At 41.0% G+C, this 24,285-nt stretch overlaps 1 protein-coding gene across 4 annotated transcripts in view; it reads left to right on the plus strand.

Moving 5' to 3' along the window:
* LOC116044484 (neural cell adhesion molecule 2) overlaps nucleotides 1–24,285 on the plus strand; it is a 397,500-nt gene that overhangs the window by 346,895 nt on the left and 26,320 nt on the right. For 3 of the 4 annotated variants that reach the window (XM_035998698.1, XM_031291726.2, XM_031291725.2), the window contains 8 exons: nucleotides 42–187; nucleotides 6,201–6,351; nucleotides 9,113–9,300; nucleotides 9,948–10,044; nucleotides 11,079–11,252; nucleotides 13,510–13,629; nucleotides 14,604–14,725; nucleotides 15,935–16,109. In XM_035998698.1, coding sequence (XP_035854591.1) covers nucleotides 42–187; nucleotides 6,201–6,351; nucleotides 9,113–9,300; nucleotides 9,948–10,044; nucleotides 11,079–11,252; nucleotides 13,510–13,629; nucleotides 14,604–14,725; nucleotides 15,935–16,109 — 1,173 coding nt within the window. The remainder of the gene's footprint in view (nucleotides 1–41; nucleotides 188–6,200; nucleotides 6,352–9,112; nucleotides 9,301–9,947; nucleotides 10,045–11,078; nucleotides 11,253–13,509; nucleotides 13,630–14,603; nucleotides 14,726–15,934; nucleotides 16,110–24,285) is intronic. The other variant, XM_035998700.1, reaches the window with a different exon arrangement.

Here is a 24,285-nt window from a genome sequence, read left to right on the forward strand (position 1 = left end):
ATTTTTTTCTCCTCCTCCCTTTGTTTATTTGTGGCCTGCAGTCCAGCCCCACATAACCCAGCTGAAAAACGTGACGGCCGTAGAGGGCAGCGCCGCCATGATCTCCTGTGTGGCTGAGGGCGAGCCTCTGCCCGACATTTCCTGGAGGAGAGCCAGCGACGGCCAGACCTTCGTGGATGGAGACAAGGTAGAAAGTGCCAGAAAATCCGTGTGTGTGTGTGTGTGTGTGTGTGTGTGTGTGTGTGTGTGTGTGTGTGTGTGTGTGTGTTGCATCATACTGTACAGCACTAGTTATAAAGAATGTATAGAACATATAGAGGGAGACAATTCTTCAGTTTAAAATACCATATGCATTCTAAATATAGAGAAATTTGACAAAACGCATATGTACATATATATGGCATTTACTCAAAATCATCTTTTGATTTCAAAGCATAGGCTACTAGATAATTCTACTATAAACCGAAACCAGTATAACACTAACACAACAACTCCCTGGTGTTGAGACAACACAGCCCTGACATGGTGTCATGAAAGACATTTTTGGCTTGTGATCCCTCGTCACTCCATGCATTCATTTTGATTTATTTAAGGATCGACATAACACACCAATCCAACAGATAACATGTTAAAGTGAAATGGCTCATTTCCATTTTTTTTCGTCTTTTATTTGTATATTATTTAGACACAAAGATTCGAGGAAAATACGGAAAAAGAAACATGTTTCTGCTTTTCTATCCTGTTGATCGTCTTGCAACCTCTCAATTTTAAAGAATCTAATTTTCACTCCATCATAGTCAGTGTCACCCAGCTTTGATACTGGTGGCCGCATTTTGGCATCAGGAGCCAGGAGCTTACAGTATTTGGTCGGTTGCTTTAGGCTCTGTTGAGTAAAATGAAGTCAACAGCAAAGGAGTTAAGGTAAAGATATAATGAAGAGAAATTGTCTTGGAGCAAAACTAAAGTTTGATTATCTGGCCTGGGCAAATAAAGGTTTACTTGACAAAGCTTTCTATATTAACTTGTCATATTGCATTGCATATTCTTCCATTTTACTCAATTTAGCTGTGATAGTAGTGATAGTAGGTGGCCTTCTAGTGTTTGGTAAAGGTGGGTAGAAAGATTGGGGATAGCCGGTAGCAGTGGAGGGAAAATATATGAATGGAAGATGCTGGGCTTAGGGAAGTAAAAGATGGATGAACTTTCCCATCACTCGATAATTCATTACTTAACATCATTTTGTCCACCCCCTGTATATTGGCAAGTATGTAAACTGTATTTTATTTATCTTCATATTACAATGGCAGTGGGTTTTACAAAGTTTGAAATGAGTGGTTGCATATTACTCCATTACTCTCCAGTGAAAAAACTGACTTTGAAATGCAACCTTGTTCTCATCTGTTGTCACTGATTTTCTTTACTAACGGATGATTGATTTCCAACTCATGTTATATACAAGCCAAAAGCCTACATGTACGTGTGCATCCATGTTGTACAATGCCTCAAAGTCTCTATAGCAAAGCTGCACTTATACAACACATTCACCTTGGTTCATGTTTTTCACAGGGAGTGTTTAAATCTTTCAACTTTGCTGAGATTATTATCTCAAGGGAAATCAGCACGCACATTTATTTTGATTATCGCTCAGCATAAAGAAGCAGCAAGAACCTTGAAGTTTTCAGGACAAACGTTAATACTTTGGTTCCTGCCTGCTTTTGATTCGGCGTCATTTTATATAATCCAACTTATAAAATTGAAAAGACACTAAGCTGTTGTGTATTCCTTTCTTTCAGTATCCATTATTCACTTTGTTCATAACAACAGCCTCATAAATCAGAAATTGAATGAGCTACAGCCGCATTCTCATGAAAAAGTAATTATTCTTGAACGAGCTGCCATCAATGTCAAAACCATACGCACTTCCATCACAGCTTTCCCAGAAAGGGGACTGAAGCTTTCACAGAAAGGTAAAAAAAAAAAAAAAAACACAAAAACAAAGATGGCAGCCATTCTTTTGCTCGGGAAAAAGGTCACCGCAGAGATAAATGAATGTGTGCATTGGCTCGAATCGCTCGGGTTGATAAATCACAGCCGAAAATGAGAGTAAGTGCTTCTCTTCCCACAGCAAATGCAATTATGGGAATGCATAGTGCAGACCAACACACCTAAACATACGCAAAGACAAACACGGCTTGAGCAGCACGAGGCATGATGGATGGCCGCAGTCATTTAGGTTTAAGCCAGGATGTTCCTCTCTCAATTTTCTCTCAAATATGCATATCCAGTCTGCACACGCTCTTCATTTGTTGAAAGACATTAAGCTTTGGGCTTAGTTTTACTCACTGCATAATGTTGCTTCCATTCTTCTCATTCTTTGCCAACTAACACCTTGACCCTCGGTAAGAGTACATAATGGGATACAGTTTCTGGAGTTTAATCAAGAGCCGTGGTAGGATTTCAGCCGGGGTATTGTTTCACTCCTGTGGTATTGTTTCGCTTATGAGCAAGGTTAGTGAACTGCACTGTAACTTCCTGTTTATTCTTTCCTTCTATTCAAGCAAAGCTGAAGAGCTGTCTGCCTCGACAACAAAGATTGACGTACCGTGTGTGATTCAACAGACTTAAACTTTTGAATAACTTTTTAACCTTTCCCTCAGCTATTCAGAAAGACTGAGAGGTGTATTTGTGTTGATTTGAGCTCTTCTCTAAAGACGTTTTGCAATTAGACCTTGAAATAAAAGCAGACTCTCACACCTGTTCCATTTGACACCTGGTCACAAACGCTGCATTCTGCAGAATCCAGTCGAAAATAGATAATAGTAATGTTTAGCCGAGGTTTTGCGGTCTACCCTTGGCCCCCATTTCCTTGAACCAGAAAGCCATTATTAAATGTCATTTTGTTGTTGTCATGAGGATGAGGTATTGCGGTAATCACTGTGGTGCAAATATAAAACAGTCCCAACGCCAAACTGTTTGAATAAGCAATGCTCACCATAATTAGACTACAGTGAGTTTCCAGCCATGCTGACATTTACAGCTGACATTTTTAACATCTGAAAATTCTCCAGGATTTGCACTGAAATCACACAGGAACAGTCTGCAGAATCCTACTTGAGAGATTGCCTTCGAGATTTAGCTTTGCATGTTCACTGTAAACAGTTCGGTATAGATGAGATAGGGATAGGATTTTATATATTCCTGCCCTCATTTAGCCTACCTGCTTGTCCTTTCATCTCCTCCAGTTCCCTTTATTCCCTCAACTTCCACATTTCCTTGCCGTTTATCTCTGTGCTTCCTGCTCATGTGTTTACAATATGTACGTGTGAGGGGACATGCAGTTGCAGGAACATGCCTGTGTGTGTCCACTGGTGTGCATGTGACTCGCTGTTGTGTTCACGTTTGGCCGCTTGCCTCGTCGTTGGACTGAGCTGCATATCAAACAGGCTGCGCTTTAGGGGCTGACTTCGTCTCTAGACAGACCCTGTCAGCTGGCAGAGGGGGAGGAGGGGCTGCGAGTAATTTCCTGACTCAGAAGTCCCCTCCTGGAAGATTTCCTCTTTTTTTCCTCCTCTTATCATCCCCCTGTTCCTCAGCATTCCTATTCAACACAGACTCTCCCAATCCTATTGACCGGTGTGCAATGGCAGCACAAAGAGACCAGAACCGAGCCTTTAAAAGCTGCTTCAACTCATTGGCTGATAGTATTGCAAACGATAAGAGCAAAGATAAGCCATTCTAAACAGGATAATGTCGAAGCAGTCCACAAGCGACAACATATAGAGAGTGTGATTCAGGAGAGGGGGCCTCACGGCCGAGGCTTATGAGGCTTAGACACATAATGAGTATTAGCAGAGGCAGGGGGTGGCAGGAGGGCATTATAAGGGGCTGGATGTGCATTGATTTTCCGGGGAAATCTATAGTGGAGGTGTGGAGAATGTGCACACTCTTCCACAGACTTACTTATAAATATGCAAAGGTGCATAAGTAGATGAGAACACACAACACACAGAAACATGCAAAATGTAAAGACACAATCCTCAGGAGGTCAGAAAGTAGAAGAAGGGCGCCTACTTGGCAATATATTGTATTGCTATATATGTAATATAACTCAGTAGTGATTACAAAAGTTCCCTCAGTGGGAGCAGGGAGTAGGGACTTTTCTTGAGTCTTGGCTTGTTACCTGGCAACCTCACGGTGACAACAGGAATCAACAAAGAAGATATAACGTGTTAATTAGTGAGGTTTAGAGGTGCTGGTAGACGGATTTTGTTACCTCTGGACGGAGCCAGGCTAGCCGTTTCCCTCTATTTCCAGTCTTTATGCTAAGTTAAGATAGCTCTCTTCTTTCCTGGCAAAAAAATAGATTAGATAGCATAGATTTCCTGCAGCACTATGTTGTGTATCCTGTATATACAGTAGAATACAAGAGAAACACGCAAACAAGTATCTTGCTGATTACAGCTGTAGCGACAACAAAATGCCCCAAAGCATTGTGGGGTATCCCTGTGCTAAATTGGCTTACTGAGAGCCTGATTTGACTCTCAGCCTTTTGTGTTTTGTTATTCTAGTTCTAATTCCTTTATTCGGAACAAACTCACAATACTAATTTGAGTGCAATCCTACATTAACTCTCAGGCCTTGAGCTAAATAACTTCTATTTTTACTCTATTAAAGCGGTTTATCCAAGTTGACTTAATTGACTAATTAGAAGGCAACAATGTGGGAAATGCAAGTCAGATGGATGTTTTCAGTCATCAAAAAGTCCTGATCATGGTAAACAATTGTACGCTTACCTTTTGTACGTTTGTTGTATAGCCACATAGCTTGTGTGCAGTGTGTCCACTCCTCAAGTCATTTCCTGATCGTGTCCACATCAGCGGTCCCCCCGTAATAGGATCTGTGTCTCAAATAATAATAGTCAGTCCATTTCAGCGTTACTTAGAGGTGATAGTGTAATCATGATATGTTGCTGCTAGCACTGATATTGAAGTTTTTTTGATCTTCAAGAGCCCAGATAGATTGCCACCCTAATGTATGCCATGTGCCGTTTGCTGGGTACTTACATTGAAAATACCCCATGGCACTCTCAGACTCTATGAATAATAAGAAGAACTCGACTAAAACTGTGTTTCCTATTCATGGCGGCGCCTCGTCTGCGAAAAGAGAATGTCAAAGCAACTTCTTCATTGCACATTTATATTGAAGAAGAAACACTGATGCAAACAAAAGCTTCTGTAGCCTGTGTTATCATATTTATCATCTGATTTATTTATTAAAAAAAACACTGATACAGGACTTTTTTTTGTTTGCAAAGGCTACTCTGGACGAGGAAAATATATTCAAAAAAAGGAACTAAAAATAACAAAAATATGAGTGGAGTATTTCAAGATAAAAGGCAGCAAGTGGCTGTTTGAAATTATTGTTCCCAGTGTATCCAATCAAAACATAAACCCTGCTGCAGCTCTTAAATGTATCATGGGCAGGACCTCTGAAAAGTAGTTTCTTTGGGGTGACAAAGGTTATCTGTTAGGTAACAGTCTGGAGGCTGCAGGCGAATAGTGTCTGCAACAAGGATGCTCCTGGGGTGTTTTTTCTCATTACGAGTGAATGTCGATTACTGGAATGATAGCCTCGTCTGCTGTAATTGACCCGTTGCTTCAAATTGATACCATCTGTCTTCATACAGATGTAATGTCCTTGTAATTAATCGAAGTTTTTTTGCATTAACCCCGACTCTGTGTGACAAGTGACGATTGCCTGCAAGGGGGGGTCAGAATGGATAAAGGAGGCTGACATTCAGTCGTACCAAGTTGGACAAGATACTTTCTATAAATTACTTGGCGATAGGGTCAGCCTTTTTTAGGTCCTTGGCGTTTGTGTTCCCCTCTTCATATCTCAATCCAGCTTTACACAATCTTTAAAGATAGTATTACAAATAAATTGCCTTATTATACATAATAACTATAATCTTTCCCTCCTCTTTCATCATGCCAGGTCTGTCTGTTTGGGTCAATCAGAATTTCACACACCAAACCACATATTAAGGGCAATGACTGTGAAAATTATAGGGATGTAAATGCTAATTCTTTATCACTCAAGACTCCTACAAATTAATCTCACAGCTAGAATGTCTGACCTTCTCTTGCTTACTAGCGTAACAGAAGAACATAACAATAAGTTGTATGTGTTTGTGTCTTCAGAGTCAGGACGGACGCTTTGAAGTCCGTGGTCGTCACGGAAAATCGGTGTTGACCATCAGCGGTGTGAGGCTCACAGATTTGGGCCGATTTGACTGCGAAGCACTAAGCAGGATCGGTGGTCATCAGAAGAGCATGTTCCTGGATATTGAGTGTGAGTGTGTTTTATTTTCTGATCAGTGTTTAACGGTCCTGCACACTCACGCAGGTGTTTCCAATTATTCCTGCTAATTAGATTGCACACTGTCCTGAGCAGAGGTCTAATCATGCAACTTAAGTGAAAACACCTGTGTGGCTGAACTGTAGGTGTGCACAAGACTGTACATTTAAAGAGACAGTTCAACCTGAAATCAAAAAGACATTTCTTTCCTCTTACATGTAGTGCTATTTATCAATCTAGATGATTTGCCCAGTGTTGGAGATATCAGACGTAGAGATGTCTGCCTTCTCTTTTTATATTCTATACTAGTTAGCATTCAGCTTGTGGTGCTCAAAGTGACAAAAAGTACATTTGAAAAACTCAAGTGCAATGTCTCTTTTCAGAAAGCATGACCCAGTTTCAACATAATCCACAGTACTGGCTGTGAGCAGTTTAATGTAGGAACTATTTTCTTACTACCGAACTACACCCGCCAACCGTATCACCACGCAGAAGGAAGCGTGCATCTAGTGGCAGTGCGACAAGCTAAGTGCCATCTAGTTCCATTATATCAGAGAGAAGGCAGACATCTCTACGGATGATATCTCCAACATTGGGCAATTCACAACAAAACAATCTACATTGATAAATAGATCTACAGGTAAAATATATATATATATATATATATATATATATATATTTTTATTTTGGGGTAAACTGTCCTTTCAATGAATCTGACTTTTCTGATCTAAATTAGGTTAACAGTAGATACATATTTAATTCTACAAGACAGTATTTTCTGAAAAAAAATATTTTTTAGATTGTTACTTTTAGATTATTGGTAAGCAATTTGCTTTTGGCATCATTGGGCAGAAGTTCCATAATAATCTTTCTGCATATTGTAATTCAAGTGGTCTGAGGGAAAACTAGACTTCTGCAGCTCTTCTGGGCTCTGTTTCCAGGCTTTAGAAAATCTAGCCCATGAAAAGAGACTTTGGCCAATCGCAGGTCATATCAGAGAGAGCATTCCTATTGGCTCTTCTGCAAATACATACATTCCTGTGCAACAGAGAGACCTTTATGCCCTCTGCAGCTTTAAGTGATTAAAATCACCAACATTTTATTCAACAAATTCTACTAAATTCAACATTACAACATTAGTTTTCAGCACTGTATTCAGTGAGTCAACGTCAGTGCTTAATTATTATTTGTTGCAATAGTTGGAAATGTTCAAGTATCTACATAGATGTGTAACATTGTCTGTGGGCAAAATGAGAAATACCGTTCCTTACGCCTGGTGACCTGATATAACGCCGCCAACTCCTCCATTCTCGGCATTTCCATTAGTGCTATCAGATCCTTGTGTGAAAATGAAACACATTTACGCAGTCAAATCAGCAACCTAGCAAGAAACACGTGCACCCCTGCAGTCTAGTTCAGAGTTCAAAAGTTCATAATTATTTTCACAATGTAGCTGTTTTTCTTTCTGAAGTTCATTATATTACTATAAACAGCTCACCCCCTCACCACACACACAGCCTTCAGAAGGGTTAATTAGTGAGAGGATATCATGCGTCGCCTTTTTGTTTTCCCATGCTGACAGCTCCCCTACTTCCCGATGAGCGCACCCATTCCTCAACGCTGGTTGTTTGGGGTTATTTGGGGCGGGCTATCCTGTGCCTAATGAGCTCTGAAGTAAATATCTCCATTTTGGCCTCGGAATTATTAGGTTCATTATGAGAAGACAGTAAGTAAGAACATTACTGTTGCTTGAACGAGACCATTGGAAAGTGCTTTTTTTTTGGTTAGCAGCATTTCGACCTTGAAGCTCAGAGGAACAACAAAGAGAGAGGGCAGACAAGCAAATATAAGCAACTGAATCTTGCATCTCTGTTGTCATGTGAAAACCAATTTTCTCCTCGTCTGGCTGAGGTGACTTTTGGGTTCATTGATTCTCTGTTTTGCATAGTTCTTGAAAAGTTGACAATTTGGAAAAAGTTTAATGGCATCCTCATGTAGAAAAAACAAACCTCATACACTCTCCAACTGTGAAGCCAAGTTGCTGTCATTATACTGTAAAGCCACAGCTGACAACTTGCTTGCAGACTCCACTCTGCAAGACACAGGCTGTGAGTGTGAGCGTGGCAGGGCTGAGCCAGCCGTTGCCACCGAACTAATGAACTCATTTACTAAGTCACTGCAGGCTGCAGGGGGATAACGCGTCCTCGGCTGTGACATAGAGCCAGACATCAATCTCTTTAATGGAATCCTGCAAGCGAGCATAAAACAACTATAATGCCTCTCCAACTGAGCTGGTCTGACTGGGCCGAGAGAAATCTGCACGCCAGCTCACCGTCGCGGTCCTCCATTACTGCCCTTCCTATTTGCTGGGGCAAATGAGCTTCTGTTTGCATCCTTTATTTTTATTCTTGGGGAGATGATCATAACAAATATGCCCCCCCACTCCTCCTCCAGCATTCGGTGGCTTCAATTTAGTTTGTTTTCCTTTTTAACATTGCAGAGAGAGGGTTGGGAGGCGTTAATGAAATGCTTTTATTTCTCTCTTTGAGGAATTTGTGGGTTAAGCCTCAGCAAGTCATTTTATGTATTTGATCATGCAGCACAGCTTCACCTTTTGATTTGAATGTTTAATTGGATGCCACAAACTCCAGACACAGCATCTTTTGGCATTGGTTGTCTTGTTTTAGAGCAAAAGAGCTGATTTACAATCTAAATGAGGCAAGCGTGAGAGATAGTATCTCTATGTTTTGGACAGATATACCAAAGTTCCTGACCAACCACACCATCTATTACTCATGGGAGGGCAACCCAGTGAACATAAGCTGTGATGTGATGTCCAACCCTCCTGCCACCATGCTGTGGAGGCGAGAGCGCTTCACCATCTCCGCGGAGGGAACTGCCAACACGAGGGTACACAGTGCAGACGGAAAGTCTGTGCTGGAGGTGGGTACAAGTCCAGAGCTGTATGTATTGGTCAGTTTACCAGCAATTACAGACCACGAGAAAGTTCACACACTACTCACCATATGGAGCAACATTAGCATTCATTCCAAGTGAAATATTTATATACTATACTATAAATATACTATATATACTATACTATTATACTTTTCCCTCTGTTTGGGTCTCTACCAACTCTTTTTAGAAACATATAAGCTGCTGCATGCTCCACTATGTTCACCTGCTAGTCGCTAACTTTGACCGTCTGCCATTTGGTGCTGGGCAGGAAGCGTACAGTGGGTTTATCAGAGCTGTTTCACTGAAAACTTGGAAAGAAGGTTTTGAGTGAACCAAAACAGTTTGGGAAAAACCGAAACAATGAACTCAAAGAGACTAAAACTCCAGAGCCAGTTTGTCACTGACACAACGCCTTTCACCATTCGCATAGTCATTTGACCCATTGCTTATATGAAAGTATTGATTAGTACAGCTTTAAATGGGATTATTCACTTCTGCGAGCATCAGAAAAGAAATCCATCCTGTCCATTGTACATGGATGGAAGCAGACAAATAAAAGCAAAACTATTTGCATGGCTGGAGACAGTATCAATAGAGATATATGTAAGAAATATTTTTTTTCCCGGTTCTAGGTGACTCCTATGTCCGACAGGGACTTTGGCCGCTACAACTGCACAGCGAGGAACAACATTGGAGTTCGATACCAGGAGTTCATTCTGGCCCAGGCAGGTGAGTGTGTGGGATTGCCACTATTGTTTGGCCCCTTTACCAGATCAAATGAGATTGGCAACTTCATTTCAACTCCAGAATGTTTTGAGTCAGGGATCCCACTCCTCTCACAGTAACCCTAACTGTTCAACTACTTTGTAACCCTCTACCTCTCTAATAATGGTAATAGCTTTATTTGCAATTCTCAGGAAGATAAATTCCACTACAACTCCCAACCCCTATTCAGCCCGGCCTATTCTCAAACAGTGCCAGCTGATTTACCATACCCCTCACTATTTACTGAAGCACCCCCTAATTTACGGTAGCACAGGCTAATACACAATAGTGCAGTCCAATTATCTTAAGTGTAGATTGAATTGCTCTGGCTAAAGAGAAAAGTAGTGAGCAAAAAGCTGACCTATTATGTAGTCTTGCAGGAAACAATGTGTTGTGGAAGTTGTTCTGACACTTGCAATTCTGCAGAAATACCCACGCACACACAAACAGGAAAACACACACACACACACACACAAACAAACACACACACAGGGGAACACACACACACACACACACACACACACACACACACACGTAGTTGTAAGTGTTTGAGTCAGCAATGGAGACTCGGAAGAGAGGTGATCTCCAATGGAAGCAGAAAAGACTCATCACTTCACGTTCTTTGATATGTGAATATTTGCACTGATGCTGTCAAAATGAGAAACACACTAAAAAAAGGGAAACAAGGTTAAATGAAAGATGCAGCTGAATGACATATTACCTCACCTCAAACTGAAGTACATTGTGTTAAATTGCTTTCATAGCTTACAGTGATTTAGCAATAATTTCCTAGATTTAGGGGTTTTGTCTGCAGAATTAAAAGTGCCTTCATCTTCAGTTAGAAAATCCATTTATTATTATTTAGCAAATGTCGATACACATGTATGGTTTGACGTTTTTTTCTAGTAGCAACATAATGTAAAAATAATATAATATGTATTTGTTTATGTACGCTGTAGCTGTATGCTGTGACCCGCGTCATTATTTTCTCTTTTCAGATGTACCATCAAATCCATACTCAGTGCGTCTCTCAGCTGTTTCCCAGCGCTTAGCAACCGTCACCTTCATGAAGCCCGACTCGCATGGCGGCGTACCCATCAGCTACTACCTGGTCCAGTACAAGGAGGTGGGCTCACAGGACTGGAGGGACGTCAAGTCGCACAGCATCCAGAGTGAGTGGGAATAATGTTCAGTTTATAACCGTTGATAACAGTGAAGGCTAACTTTACAGATGATTACTGTAATATTTGTTCATTGTGTAAAATATAAGGAGCAGTGGTGTGTGTCGTGGTGGGCCTCATTATGCACAGCATGTTCTTATTGTGGAGGCAGCTAAATTGAGTGGAATTGAATGGCTGCCTTAAAAAGTAGGACAAAAAACTAAAATCTGAAATGACCCCCCCCCCCAAGTCTTGGATGTACAGTTACCAAAGGAAAATAAAACGGCTTCACTTTTGAGAAATAAGAATACTTATAATTTTGTCACACAGTGACAAAACTTTCTACTGATTAGACCAGCGAGGTTGTGCCTCAGCATGCCAGATGAGCACCCGTCAGGCATTTATCTGTCTGTTAACCGCCCCACACATCGAACGACACCAATCACACACGAGCAGAAGCCGTATCACATAATCTGCCATGCGATCCTTCAAAGCCTCAGCCCTGAGATGGTGTTGGGTCTTGACGAACCTCAAACACCGCGCGGGGAAGGTGCCAGAACCCAACTGAGCAGAAAAAGCACGCGCATCCTCTTCTTATGCTTTACGACTCCAAATTGATTTCTGAGCCTGTTCGTGGAAAGTACGCCATGAGGTGAAGGATGGATGGCTGGGAAATGAAAGCCAGAGGACTAATGGTTGGATGATAAGCAGGTCTGACAAACCTGAAGGGCTTATCACTAATATCCCTCATTTCAGAGTCAATTACAAAATGTAGATGCAGTGAGGCGAATACTAAACCGCAGGTAGCACTTTAACAGTATAGAAGTAAAAAAAAAAAAAAAAGGGAGGAAACGTCAGGAGCAGAACTATATAATGTTGTAAATGTCCTGCCTGTTTAGTAAAATGTGGCCCTTTATTCAAGATTATGAGTAAAATATTAAAATTGTGAGCCAGGCTAATTACAAACAAGTAAAGTGGCATCATATAATCATAGAAGCCTCTTCAGATATCCTCAGTAGAAGATCCTTACACAATATACTCTTCATTATAATGAGATGCCTGGACTCGTTTCATTTCAATGCTTTTGTCCAAATTGAAATGTCTGCTTATAGCTTGGAAAGTAGCCTAGCACCGCTGCAAATTGCAGAATTTGTTTTCAGTTCCAGGACTAAAGAACTGCAAAAGCACCTATTACCATTCAAGTGTTTAATTTGTTCAGAGTGACAAAAACAACAACTTTCGCTCAAGCTCATTACACTGCCGCCTCTCTGCTGCCTCTCTGAATAGTGACGGTTATGTAAATAGACTCTAGTGACCGTAGAATTTAAAAAGGAATCTGTTATGTGGTCTAAAAATGGGATTTCCTGTTTTCTTCAATAATCAATGCAAGTTACAATATGAATGCAGATTCACTGTCGTAACTACTGTAGTTCCAATATTCGTTATGATAATATACTGCGACCTCATGAGATTCACACTTTTCCATTAGAACGTAATATTGCCATATGTGTCTAACTTTCTTATTTGCAACCAATTACTGTCAATTGTGAATGGGATGTTTACTTAAAATGCTATCTTGCAATGACATAATCTACTTATGATATTTATTATTAGTCTTTTAGAGCGCTGCATTTCATCTATTTCAGTTACGTTTTAGAAATGCAGCTAAAGTTTCTATACTGAGAGACTTGCAACAAATAAGCACATAACTAATGACAGATCTTTCATCATGTAAAAAATATCCTTATTCATTTTCATCGCCAGAATAAAAATAAAAGTTTATTTTTTCTAAAATAAGGTAATAGGTTAGATACAGATACAGAACATGGCTGAAATGATGTGGACACTAGAACATTATATTCATAAGTTCGACCATTCGACAATCACTTCTGTTGGAGGATACTGACACCTTAATTCCTGTGGTTTTAGAGTGAGAGGTATTCCAGGTCATTCCAAAGGTGTTGGATGGGGTGTTCATGTTGTGAGTTGTATGTTTTGTATTTTGTTAAAAAATATAAAATAAGAAAAAACTTGTTAATCACGAGAAGAAGAAAAAATTCAACAAGCAATGTTGTATTTTAGCAGAATGCTGAAAGCGGCAAAAAGGCAGAACTGAGTACACTTTACTATCTGTTTATCTATCGCAAGTAATATTATTATTGTGATGTTCAACACCGTTATCGCATATCACATTTGCTTCATATCGTGCAGCCGTATAGCACATACAGTATTTCCAGGTGACATGAACTCTGGTCCTGTCTCTCTCCAGCGACAGTGGTGCTGACGGGCCTGGAGCCCAACACCACGTACGAGGTTCGAGTGGCAGCCGTCAACGGAAAGGGTCAGGGAGAGTTCAGCCACACAGAGACCTTCCAGACTTTACCCATCCGTAAGTCAGTTTCCACTGTAACTCTGTTCTACCCCCGCAGGCAGCTTGTTTTTTCCAGACACAGATCCTACAGATCCTACCCAAAAAGGGATCATCAGAACTATTCCGGCAGCCACTTACATATCTCATAATCACTTTGATTCAATGGCTTTATAGCAGTTGGATTGGGTTAATTGTTAGTCATTGGCATAACCTAGCATTTCAGAAATGTTAAAGGGGAGGATAAAAAATGTCATTGGTTTTATAAAATGGGCCCTAAACGTACATATAGCAGCTATGAAAATGTATTTGGATTAATGTGAGAAAGATATTTGTGTCCTGATTTCATAAAATATATAAAAAAAAAAAAATGCGATAGAAAAGCAAACATGCTGCAAATGATATTCAAAGCATCAGCACCTTGGTAAAATGAGACCTATTTGCCATCTTATGAAACTTGCTTATATTTGAAATAGTTACAACCTTGTCATATTTCAGCGATATGAATCCAGATTATTGGAGCTCGGAATAGATCCTGTCACAGTTGTGCCTTGATGTAAAACCGCTGCATTAAAAAGGACATAACTGCAGGAGTTTTATGATAAGCTTTTTATTTATTTTGGCAGTCTGGCACAGCAGCATTGCAGTAAATCTGGGCAAGACCATAGGAAAATTATTACCACCGTTAATATTATACAGCAGTGCAGCTACTGAGAATGAATGTTAGAAAAAGGACTCAATTAGCAAAATACAGTGAATAATAAGAACCTCCAGTCAACATTACTTATAGCCAGGCAGTGGGAGTTGCCTCGTAATATGAATTTAATTCAGCTTTAAACCTTCTCTCTCCTTGTACTGCATCCTTATCTCATATCTCACATTGTCACCTGCTCCCCACCTTGGGAATGCACACACTGACACACACACACTCTCTTACAGAAGAAAACACACAAAGACGTATTGTTTTGCATCTTTCCTCCTCGTGTGTCCCTCAGGAGAGCCGAGTCCGCCGGCGGTCCACGGGCAGAGGGGGATGGGCAAGGCCTACAGGCTGGGGCTGGTCAAGCAGGATGATGGAGGGATGCCCATCGTGGAGTATATAGTCAAGTACAAGACTGTGAGTATTTTACAGTTAAACATGGCTACTACAATCAGGTCTGTTCTCCGAATCCACCCTATTCCAGTCCTCTTTGAGTCTTGATTTGTAGACGTCTTATATATTTTTCATTTTCCCCAACATAGAACATTGAGCAAAATGTTCCCCGACACTGAATAAGGCTGCCACTTACTAAATGAACAAAAAGGAGGACCATCCAATTTAGAGGAGGCGTTTTCTTTCATTTTTTAGTGTATAGTTTTGCCTCACATAAAAGACACCAAAACGGCTCCAAATCCGAGCTTTTCCTTTGTGTGTTGACACAATAGCGACACAGGATGTGACACTGGGAATGCATTTTCCTCCCAGAGGAATGCGCGTGACTCGCTAGCTTGATAGGTTCCTGTCAATTGAGTCGAGCGAGCGGGGTGCGTTGGTGGCAAAATGAATAATGTTCTACTTGAGAATCTCTACTTTTCTATCACTTACGATTCATGTTTCAACAGGGTACAAACAAGCTTTCGGAATTCACTCATCCATTTAAGTAGTTCATTTTTTTTGCGTGAAATAGCAAAAAAAGCAGCTTAAGCTCACAAGATAAGGTGAGCGACCGAGATGAGGCCAGGAAACAGAATGGATGGCACTCGTACAAAAACTCTCCACAGGACTAAGTGGATTTGAGCTCGTCCAAAGCTCCCCAATGCTACTGTGTCCAAGCATGCATTTCTGCGTCTCATTGGGAAAGTGACAGCGAATTAAAATAATACTGCTGCAGATGAAAAAACACTGTGGAAAAGAGGGTCAGGAAGTCTGAGCGAGGCTTTTGAAGGCCGAGGGAGCCAGTGCACATGCTTCACACCCCAGTAATCATAGGGCCTTGTCTGGCATCAGGAACACAGAACCACTCCATCATGGAAGGCTACGCATAAAGGATGGCAATAGATTACTCTTTGCACTCACACACACACAGACCTCTGATCTGACAATCCAGACAAATGTTAAATACATTCACGCCCTGAACCGTGATGCCAGTTTTACACAGTTCTCTGTCCTTCGGAAGGAAAAGGTGCCAAGGAGGTAAAAATGGTAAGCACACAGGACTTTTGGCACAGCTCTTGGCCAGACTCTTGATGAAATGTAAAGCAGTGATTGAAGTTGTAATTTATTTGAGGATTTGAAGCCTTTCTTTTCCATTTCTCTCCTCTATCCTCCCGTTCTCTGTCCTCTCAGGATAAAGAGGAACAGTGGATGACCAAGCTAGTCCCAGGAGCTAATGACTTTGCGATGCTGCAGCCACTGCAGTGGAACACAAGATATGAAGTGGAAATCACAGCGCGCAACGTCAAGGGCCTGTCGGAGCCCACCTTCTATCAGTTCTTCATGCCACAGAAACCTGACATTACAGGTAAACGCATGATAAAAGCAAACTTTGTGTTGTAATTTGCCTTTTTTATTGTATCCACTTTTCCTTTCCTTGCCTACTTCGAGCTGCTATTGAATGCCTTTTGAAAGCCCCAGAGAACATTTCTGAACTTGTGTTAAGAGGTGTGTTATACGTGCAGCTGCAAGGAGCGATAGCATTGGCGATTAACAAAAGCAAGGGAGCAAGATGTACCAGTCAAGATAAAGCGAGCCTCGGAGCGCAGCAGGCCTCATCGCCACATTGCTTTCTGGAGAAATGAGGCTGCTGTCGGCGGAGAAATCGGTGCCTGTGCCTCTCCTGACCTTGATGATTGTTGAATGGCGTTTAAATCTGAAAGACCAGAGGGAAGCTCTTTGCACAAAAGTTGTTTTTCTAGGGTTGCATTGAAAAGTAGCTGCCATTGTAGCTGGACCAAAAAACCTCTGTTTGACATTGCATTATCTGCATCTGGCCAGTTATCTGCAGGATGGAGAGAAAGTGATCATACTTGGCACATATATTAGCCTGCTCACTGTCTGAAAGCAGCAAAAAAAAAGATATCTTTTAAGATACCTTTTAGTCACTAATAGGGTCAAGCTCACGAAACAATGCATCTTTCATTTCCCATAATGCAACTCAATAGCATCTTTCATTATCAGGGTTATTTTTTCAAACTTTAGAAAGCTTTCCCATGAGCCACAGAGGATATCATACAGATACATTAACAGTGTTTACAGGCTGAGTAGTACTGTGTGTCGTATTTACAGTCAACTCTGTAAAGTGTCCTTGGGTGAAAGGCGCTATATAAATATAAATATAAGTTTATTATACTCCTCCTTGTGACGAAACAGCTGAACTTCACGTGTAAAATCAGTGGAAGGCCCCTTTAAAATTGCTTTAGGACATGTTTGCACCTGATTGCTTTGGTTGGTCTACACTAACTCCTTGTTGGATTTTAGTTGTAGTTTAAAGGTCTAGTGTGTAACGTGTTTAGTTGTTCATTATCAAAATCTGTGTGTTGCCCATTCACAAACTTGTCCTTTTTCATGAATATTTACCACCATCATCAATTCCAAGTATTCCTATTGGCTTGAAATTTTACATTCGCGTTTGCATGAACTGGGGTAGACGCTCCATATTCATGCGCCATCTTGAAATACGTTAGCCGGTAAGGGACATACAGGACATACTGCTCCGCCTTTCGCGTTTTTGCTGTCACATGATAAACTCACAGGTGCTGCTAATGGGTATCGTAGCTTCCCGGCCCCAGCAAGTTTGAAGAAGGAAACATGGAGGAACGCACATATTCAAAATTCAAATTTCAGGAACAGGAGTCTTCTTCTTCGCCCAGAAAAAGAAAAAGGATATTGAAAAGAGCAAGAGACCGGCTTTTTGAAGCGTGAAGGCTACCGTAGCTGTAATACGTAATACGTAATATATAATATGTAATAGTAATACTGCGTGGCGCGACAGAGTTGATTGCGATATATGATCTCAACACTAGATGGGATAAAGTCCCACACATTGGACCTTTAAGGTTCACACTAAGTGCTTTAAAAAGTTATTCATTTTTAGTATGTCAGTGACTGACAGCAATTCCTAACATTAACGATGAATCTCTTATTGAGAAAATAGTCCTTAGTTGCAGCATTTAATATTGTTGTTTGTTCAATGTTGCATTTTTATCACAAAGGCTTAGAAGTGTACAAAGTCTCTCCTGCTCAGGCATTCTCGTTGTTGACATCCACACTTGGGATTTATTCACACACCTGTTCAAATAAACAGCACAAATGGTGCAATCACACCAGGGTTCCCTTCAAAGAAACCCATCAGACCACGAGTGAAAACACCCTCAGGCTGTAGTTTTCTTCTTGAAAAAATCAAAATCTTCTTCTTTCTACTTTCTATTTATCTTGTCGTGCTGCTTTGCAATTCTGCACCAGAACGCAGTGCAGACAGAATGCTTCTGCATGACTAGTCAAGCTCATTTCTTCATTTTAAAGACCCAACACGCAGACGGTCAGTGAGCCAGTACACAAACACTGACATATCTTTCAGGTCTCCCTCTGTCGTCCGTCCTTCTGTTTTAGGTACTGCTTGTGGTGCTCTTTCTTTGGTGGAGCCTCGTGCTTAATGTTCAAGAAAAAAAAAAAAAAAGCCTGGATGTGCAGGAAGCTTCTCATTTCCAAGTCCTCCAGGTCATTTGGGCTAACATGCATACACTGTGTGTGCAGGAATGCAAGCAGAGGCTTTGAAGTACGCAGCTAGAACACACATGGTTAAAGATGTACGTGGGTTGTTGAAATAAAAATGTTTTGTGCACTTCACCCTGCAGCCCTTGCATTCACATGGGAAAAAAACATAACAAAGGGAGGCTGTCCCAGTGTTGTTTTGCTCTCCTCTCCGAGCCTGTTCCCACATCCATTTGTGCTGTTTTGGATCGACCAAGTGTTTGCCTCTGTCATTACTGCACTGGCTAAATGACCTGTGAGAGTGTGTGCTGCTTTTCAAATAGAAAACAAGAGCGGGGAAACGGCAAGCTTCAGGCGGGGCACTTCGATTGGCTGTCCTCTCTTGTTAGCGAACGGCGGTGCATGGTGGGAAAGAGTCCGGGAGAGAAAACGGTTTTCTCTTAATGTGTTTATTTGAAGAAGAGTAACGCCACCAAGCATTTCAGCTATGAAGGCAATAAAGAAGCATACAGTAGACGGAGAGTGTGGAAATCTGTCGGAGCATTTTCAGAATCACTCGCTCATTTAGTCCAACTTTGTCTCTTAACTTTTCTAACTCACATAGAATTCTGCAAGGCCAAATTCAGCCAATTCCCACTCCAATTTACAGTTTAATAATGGCAGTTTATGTTTACCGCATTTTCATTAAGCAAAAGCCTCAATCATAATATTTCTTGACTACTTATTTATATAATCTCGGAAAGTTCTACAGGTTAAACTTACTCACATTTTCTGCTCCACTGAATTAAATTGGATATTGAGAAATCTGGTCAACTCAATCAACAATATTAGATGTGAAATATCTGCCAATCCCGATGCGCTGTCTTTCCGATTCACTCGCACCTCGCTTGTCTTTACACTCTCATATAAACACACTTAAATGCACACTTGATAAAAGGAACATCTCCTTGGCTTTTTTTGTCCCAACACAAAAAATATGGTCATATCAATAGGTGTCTTCTATGTCTCACCCAGCAATTTCTCTCTTCAATTCTCTCTCTATGTATTATGCATTTGCCTGCTATTGAATTGGCTCCTTTTTTCCCTGTCCTATTTGAGTTTGTAACAGGCTGCATAACCTTCCTCCCCTCCCGCTCACATTGAATCCTTCAAGAAAAATGCCATTGATTCTAACAGTGCCCTTGATTCCTTTTCAATGTACTCTTCTTCCTTTGAGCTTCTTTTCTTTTCTTTTTTTCAAGTCAACGTTTTCTTTTCACCTCCTAAATCACTGCATCGTCTTACAACATTATGTCTCTAACACCAGTTTTTTAATTGTCGTTTTGCATTGTTTTACCACACTTATCTGTTGATGAAAAGACTTTTTGTCTTGGGATTTTCTTCCAACGCTACCATGACGTTACTATAGTACGGTGGCCGACAGGGGCAAACGCCCTGCAACTTAAGAAAACACACGCAAATAGAGAAAACACAAGCAAATTAAGAAAACAACTTCATTAATTTGACAACACGTGCAGCATTCAGCAAACACGCTGCAAATACACACAACACAACCAAATAGATAAACGCGCTGCAAATATGAAACGATGCAAAAAGAAAAGCACACAAACCCCGAAAAAAGAAGCGATGCAAAAAGAAAAACAACTTCATTAATTTGACAACACATGCGCAGCATTCAGCAAACGCACTGCAAATGCACACAACACAACCAAATACATAAACGCGCTGCAAATACACACAACACAACCAAATAGATAAACACACTGCAAGTTCTCCAGGCCTCTAGAGGGAGCAGCGGGAGAGGGAGGGAGGGGGGGGGGGGGGAGAGAGAGAGAGAGAGAGAGAGAGAAACTGCATAGACTGCATAGACTGTAAATATTAAATCTATGTTTGAGATATGTTTTCTCTGGTTTGGTGGGTGTGTCTCGGCTCAGGTCCCAGCTGATACTCAATCAGCAGAGACGTCTGTAAACTCGTGGTGATAAAACATTTAAAACTGCATCAGCGTTTAACGTTGACGTTTGTTTAAGCCACATGAGAGGGTTTAATTTCGAGGTCCGAAATTACTGAAGTGTAGGCCTCCTCAAGTGTAATATTGTGATTATACAACAACGGTTACCAACAAAATAAGTGATCAATCTGTATTCATATTGTGGAGCAATTCGCTCTTGAAATACAAAAAACAGACAGGATTTCTAGTCCCTCCCTGTTAGTAAACCAGCCAATTTACCGTGGGATTTATCAAACTGAATAAATCCTGTCTGCACATATAAACACAAAACTGCTTTGCTAACTCCAACGTGTTGTAAGTAAGACATCTGCTGAAAAAGTTATTGTATTCATTAGTATGATTGCCGTACTGTTTAGTTCACAAACACCCAACACACCAAAGTACAAACACATAGCGGACCAGACGCAAGCTTTTATTTCTTCAGCTAAGCCATCTACCTGTCTCTTGGACCCCATCCCAACGAGGCTACTTAAAGAAGCGTTACCCATGGTTAACACTTCATTGCTAGATATGATAAATATGTCTTTATTGACAGGTTATGTACCGCAGTCATTTAAAGTAGCTGTAATAAAACCTCTACTGAAAAAACCCACCCTCGATCCTGAGGTCTTAGCCAACTATAGACCTATATCTAACCTTCCCTTTCTCTCCAAGATCCTTGAGAAAGTAGTCGCTAATCAGTTATGTGATTTTCTACATAGCAATAGCTTATTTGAGGACTTTCAGTCAGGATTTAGAAAGCATCATAGCACAGAGACGGCACTGGTGAAAATCACTAACGATCTTCTAACTGCATCAGACAAAGGACTTGTCTCCGTACTTGTCTTATCAGATCTTAGTGCTGCTTTCGATACTATTGACCATACCATCCTCTTACAGAGACTGGAACATTTAGTTGGCATTAAAGGAATCGCACTAAACTGGTTTAAGTCCTACTTCTCTGATCGATCGCAATTTGTTAATGTTAACAATAAACCCTCCAATTACGCTAAAATTAACCATGGCGTTTCTCAAGGCTCAGTGCTTGGACCAATTCTATTCTCCTTATATATGCTTCCTCTAGGCAATATTATTAGGAAACACTCAATTAACTTTCACTGTTATGCGGATGACACCCAATTATATCTGTCAATCAAGCCAGACGAAACCAGCCAGTTAGCTAAACTTCAAGCTTGCATTAAAGATATAAAATCATGGATGGCCTACAATTTCCTGATGTTAAACTCAAACAAAACCGAAGTTATTGTGCTGGGCTCCAAACACCTACGAACCTCATTAGCCGAAGATATAATTACTCTGGATGGCATTGCCCTGGCCTCCAGTACTACTGTCAGAAATCTAGGAGTTATTTTTGATCAGGATATATCCTTTAACGCCCATCTAAAACAAACCTCTAGAACAGCCTTTTTTCACCTTCGTAACATTGCTAAAATTAGGAACATCCTATCTCAAAACGATGCTGAAAAACTAGTCCATGCATTCGTTACTTCCAGGCTGGACTACTGTAATTCCTTATTATCAGGATGCTCAAATAAGTCCCTTAGGACTCTCCAGCTGATCCAGAATGCTGCAGCGCGTGTTCTGACAAGAACTAAGAAAAGAGATCATATTTCTCCTGTATTAGCTTCTCTCCATTGGCTTCCTGTAAAATCCAGGATTGAATTTAAAATCCTTCTTCTGACCTATAAAGCTCTAAATGGTCAAGCTCCTTCATATCTTGAGGACCTCTTAGTACCTTATTGTCCCACTAGAGCACTACGCTCCCAGAATGCAGAGTTACTTGTGGTTCCTAGAGTCTCTAAAAGTAGAATGGGAGGCAGAGCCTTCAGCTATCAGGCTCCTCTCCTGTGGAACCAGCTCCCAATCTGGGTTCGGGGGGCAGACACCGTCGCTACATTTAAGACTAAACTGAAAACTCTCCTCTTTGATAAAGCTTATAGTTAGGGAGTGAGGAGTTGCAGTGAACGCCTAGACCGGCGGGGCAGGGTGTATAGCTGCAGACACAGCACCCCTGCTTTTCTCTGCTTCTCTTTACAGTCATCAGATTTACCTATCGTATAATCAATAATATAGTGCCTCTCCTAGTTATGCTGTTATAATTCTAGACTGCCGAGGAAGTTCCTTCTTATGACACGCTCTTTTCTTTTGTTTACTTTTACGCACATCCTGTCTCAGAAGTGCTTGTTACTCACCTAGCTCTGGGGAGTTTACTCCCCAGAGTCCTTATGTTTCTTCTTCGCCCAGAACATCGCCTCGGATTAGGGCGACACCAAGACCTGGGTCTTGGGTGCAGCTGTGGCTATGGACCTGCTACACCCTGCTACGCTCTGCGATTCCCTGCAATGCCCGGCTACGTCCTGCTGCGTCCACCGCGTCCACCCATGCTCTGCTGTGCCACGCTACATCCTGTACCGTCATAACCCCAACCGTCAAACACCGCCCACCAAGAGTCTGGGTCTGCCGAGGTTTCTTCCTAAAAGGGAGTTTTTCCTCGCCACTGTCGCAATAGCCACTGCTAATGCTTGCTCTTGGGGGAACTATTGGAATTGTTGGGGCTTTATAGAGTGTGGTCTAGACCTACTCTATCTGTAAAGTGTCTCGAGATAACTCTTGTTATGATTTGATACTATAAATAAAATTGAATTGAATTGAAAAGCCGAAGCTCAGGGACGGCACCAGCCGGGAGGGCATGACACGGGAGCATAGACTGTATATTAATAATATATTATGTTATTAATAATAATAATAATAATATGAATTTAATATCGGTTAATAACGGTTGAAAATCCAGCTGTTCCACTAGCTGCTCCCTCTAGAGGTCTGGAGAACTTCCGTTGTGTAATCTGGATGCAGCGTTTTTTTGTTGCATTTGTTTTCGGGGTTTGTGTGCTTTTCTTTTTGCATCGTTTCATATTTGCAGCGCGTTTATCTATTTGGTTGTGTTGTGTGTCTTTGCAGCGCGTTTATGTATTTGGTTGTGTTGTGATATTTGCAGTGCGTTTACTGAATGCTGCGCATGTGTTGTCAAATTAATGAAGTTGTTTTTCTTTTTGCATCGCTTCTTTTTTCGGGGTTTGCGTGCTTTTCTTTTTGCATCGTTTTTTATTTGCAGTGCGTTTATGTATTTGGTTGTGTTGTGGTATTTGCAGCGCGTTTGCTGAATGCTGCGCATGTGTTGTCAAATTAATGAAGTTGTTTTCTTAATTTGCTTGTGTTTTGTCTATTTGCGTGTGTTTTCTTAAGTTGCAGGGCGTTTGCCCCCGTCGGCCACCGTACTATAGCCTGTCAGAAGCCGACGAGGTTGGCGACTGATGGCCATAACATTGTATTGTTAAACTGTCAAGGAAGCTCTGGTGTTTTTAGGTTGAGGAATATCGAGGATATCGTTGAAAGAAAACCTTGACAGTAACATTTACAGCAAGGAAATATACTTCTAGATGGCGGGACCTCCATCTGAGTCCCGTATTTGTGGTCTCCAATGGGAACGACGGAGCGGGTGAGTTAACATGGGAGTCAATTGAAAACTGCATTGCATTGGATGACCTGAGAAAATGTTTCGCATTCATTGAACAGAGTAAAGTGTAGAGGCAGACTGGAAAATAGGGAAGAGAGAGAGGTATGCATGCAACATGTCCTACGGCTGGAATCGAACCAGGGATGTTGCACATGACATGCACTGTAACCAGTCAGCTCCCTATTTTAAAGGTTTTTACAGAGGGGTTTGTTCATATATCGTTCATAGCTGGATTTATATCATATTTTATTCCTAAAAACATGGCGAAAATTGAATTTCTTTTCATGGCTGTCGACAGTATTTTCTGATTCAAGAAAAGTTAAAAAGAGATTTTCAAGATTCCACATTTTGAAGCTGGCTTTATCCAATGTTCTGTTATGGGAATGTATGCAAATTAATGCATTATTTACGTATCAAAACATAACAGTTTAGAAAACTTATAATACAAAATATAATCGTCTT

The sequence above is a fragment of the Sander lucioperca genome, chromosome 24 (assembly GCF_008315115.2).
Source record: "Sander lucioperca isolate FBNREF2018 chromosome 24, SLUC_FBN_1.2, whole genome shotgun sequence".
Taxonomy (NCBI): Eukaryota; Metazoa; Chordata; class Actinopteri; order Perciformes; family Percidae; genus Sander; species Sander lucioperca.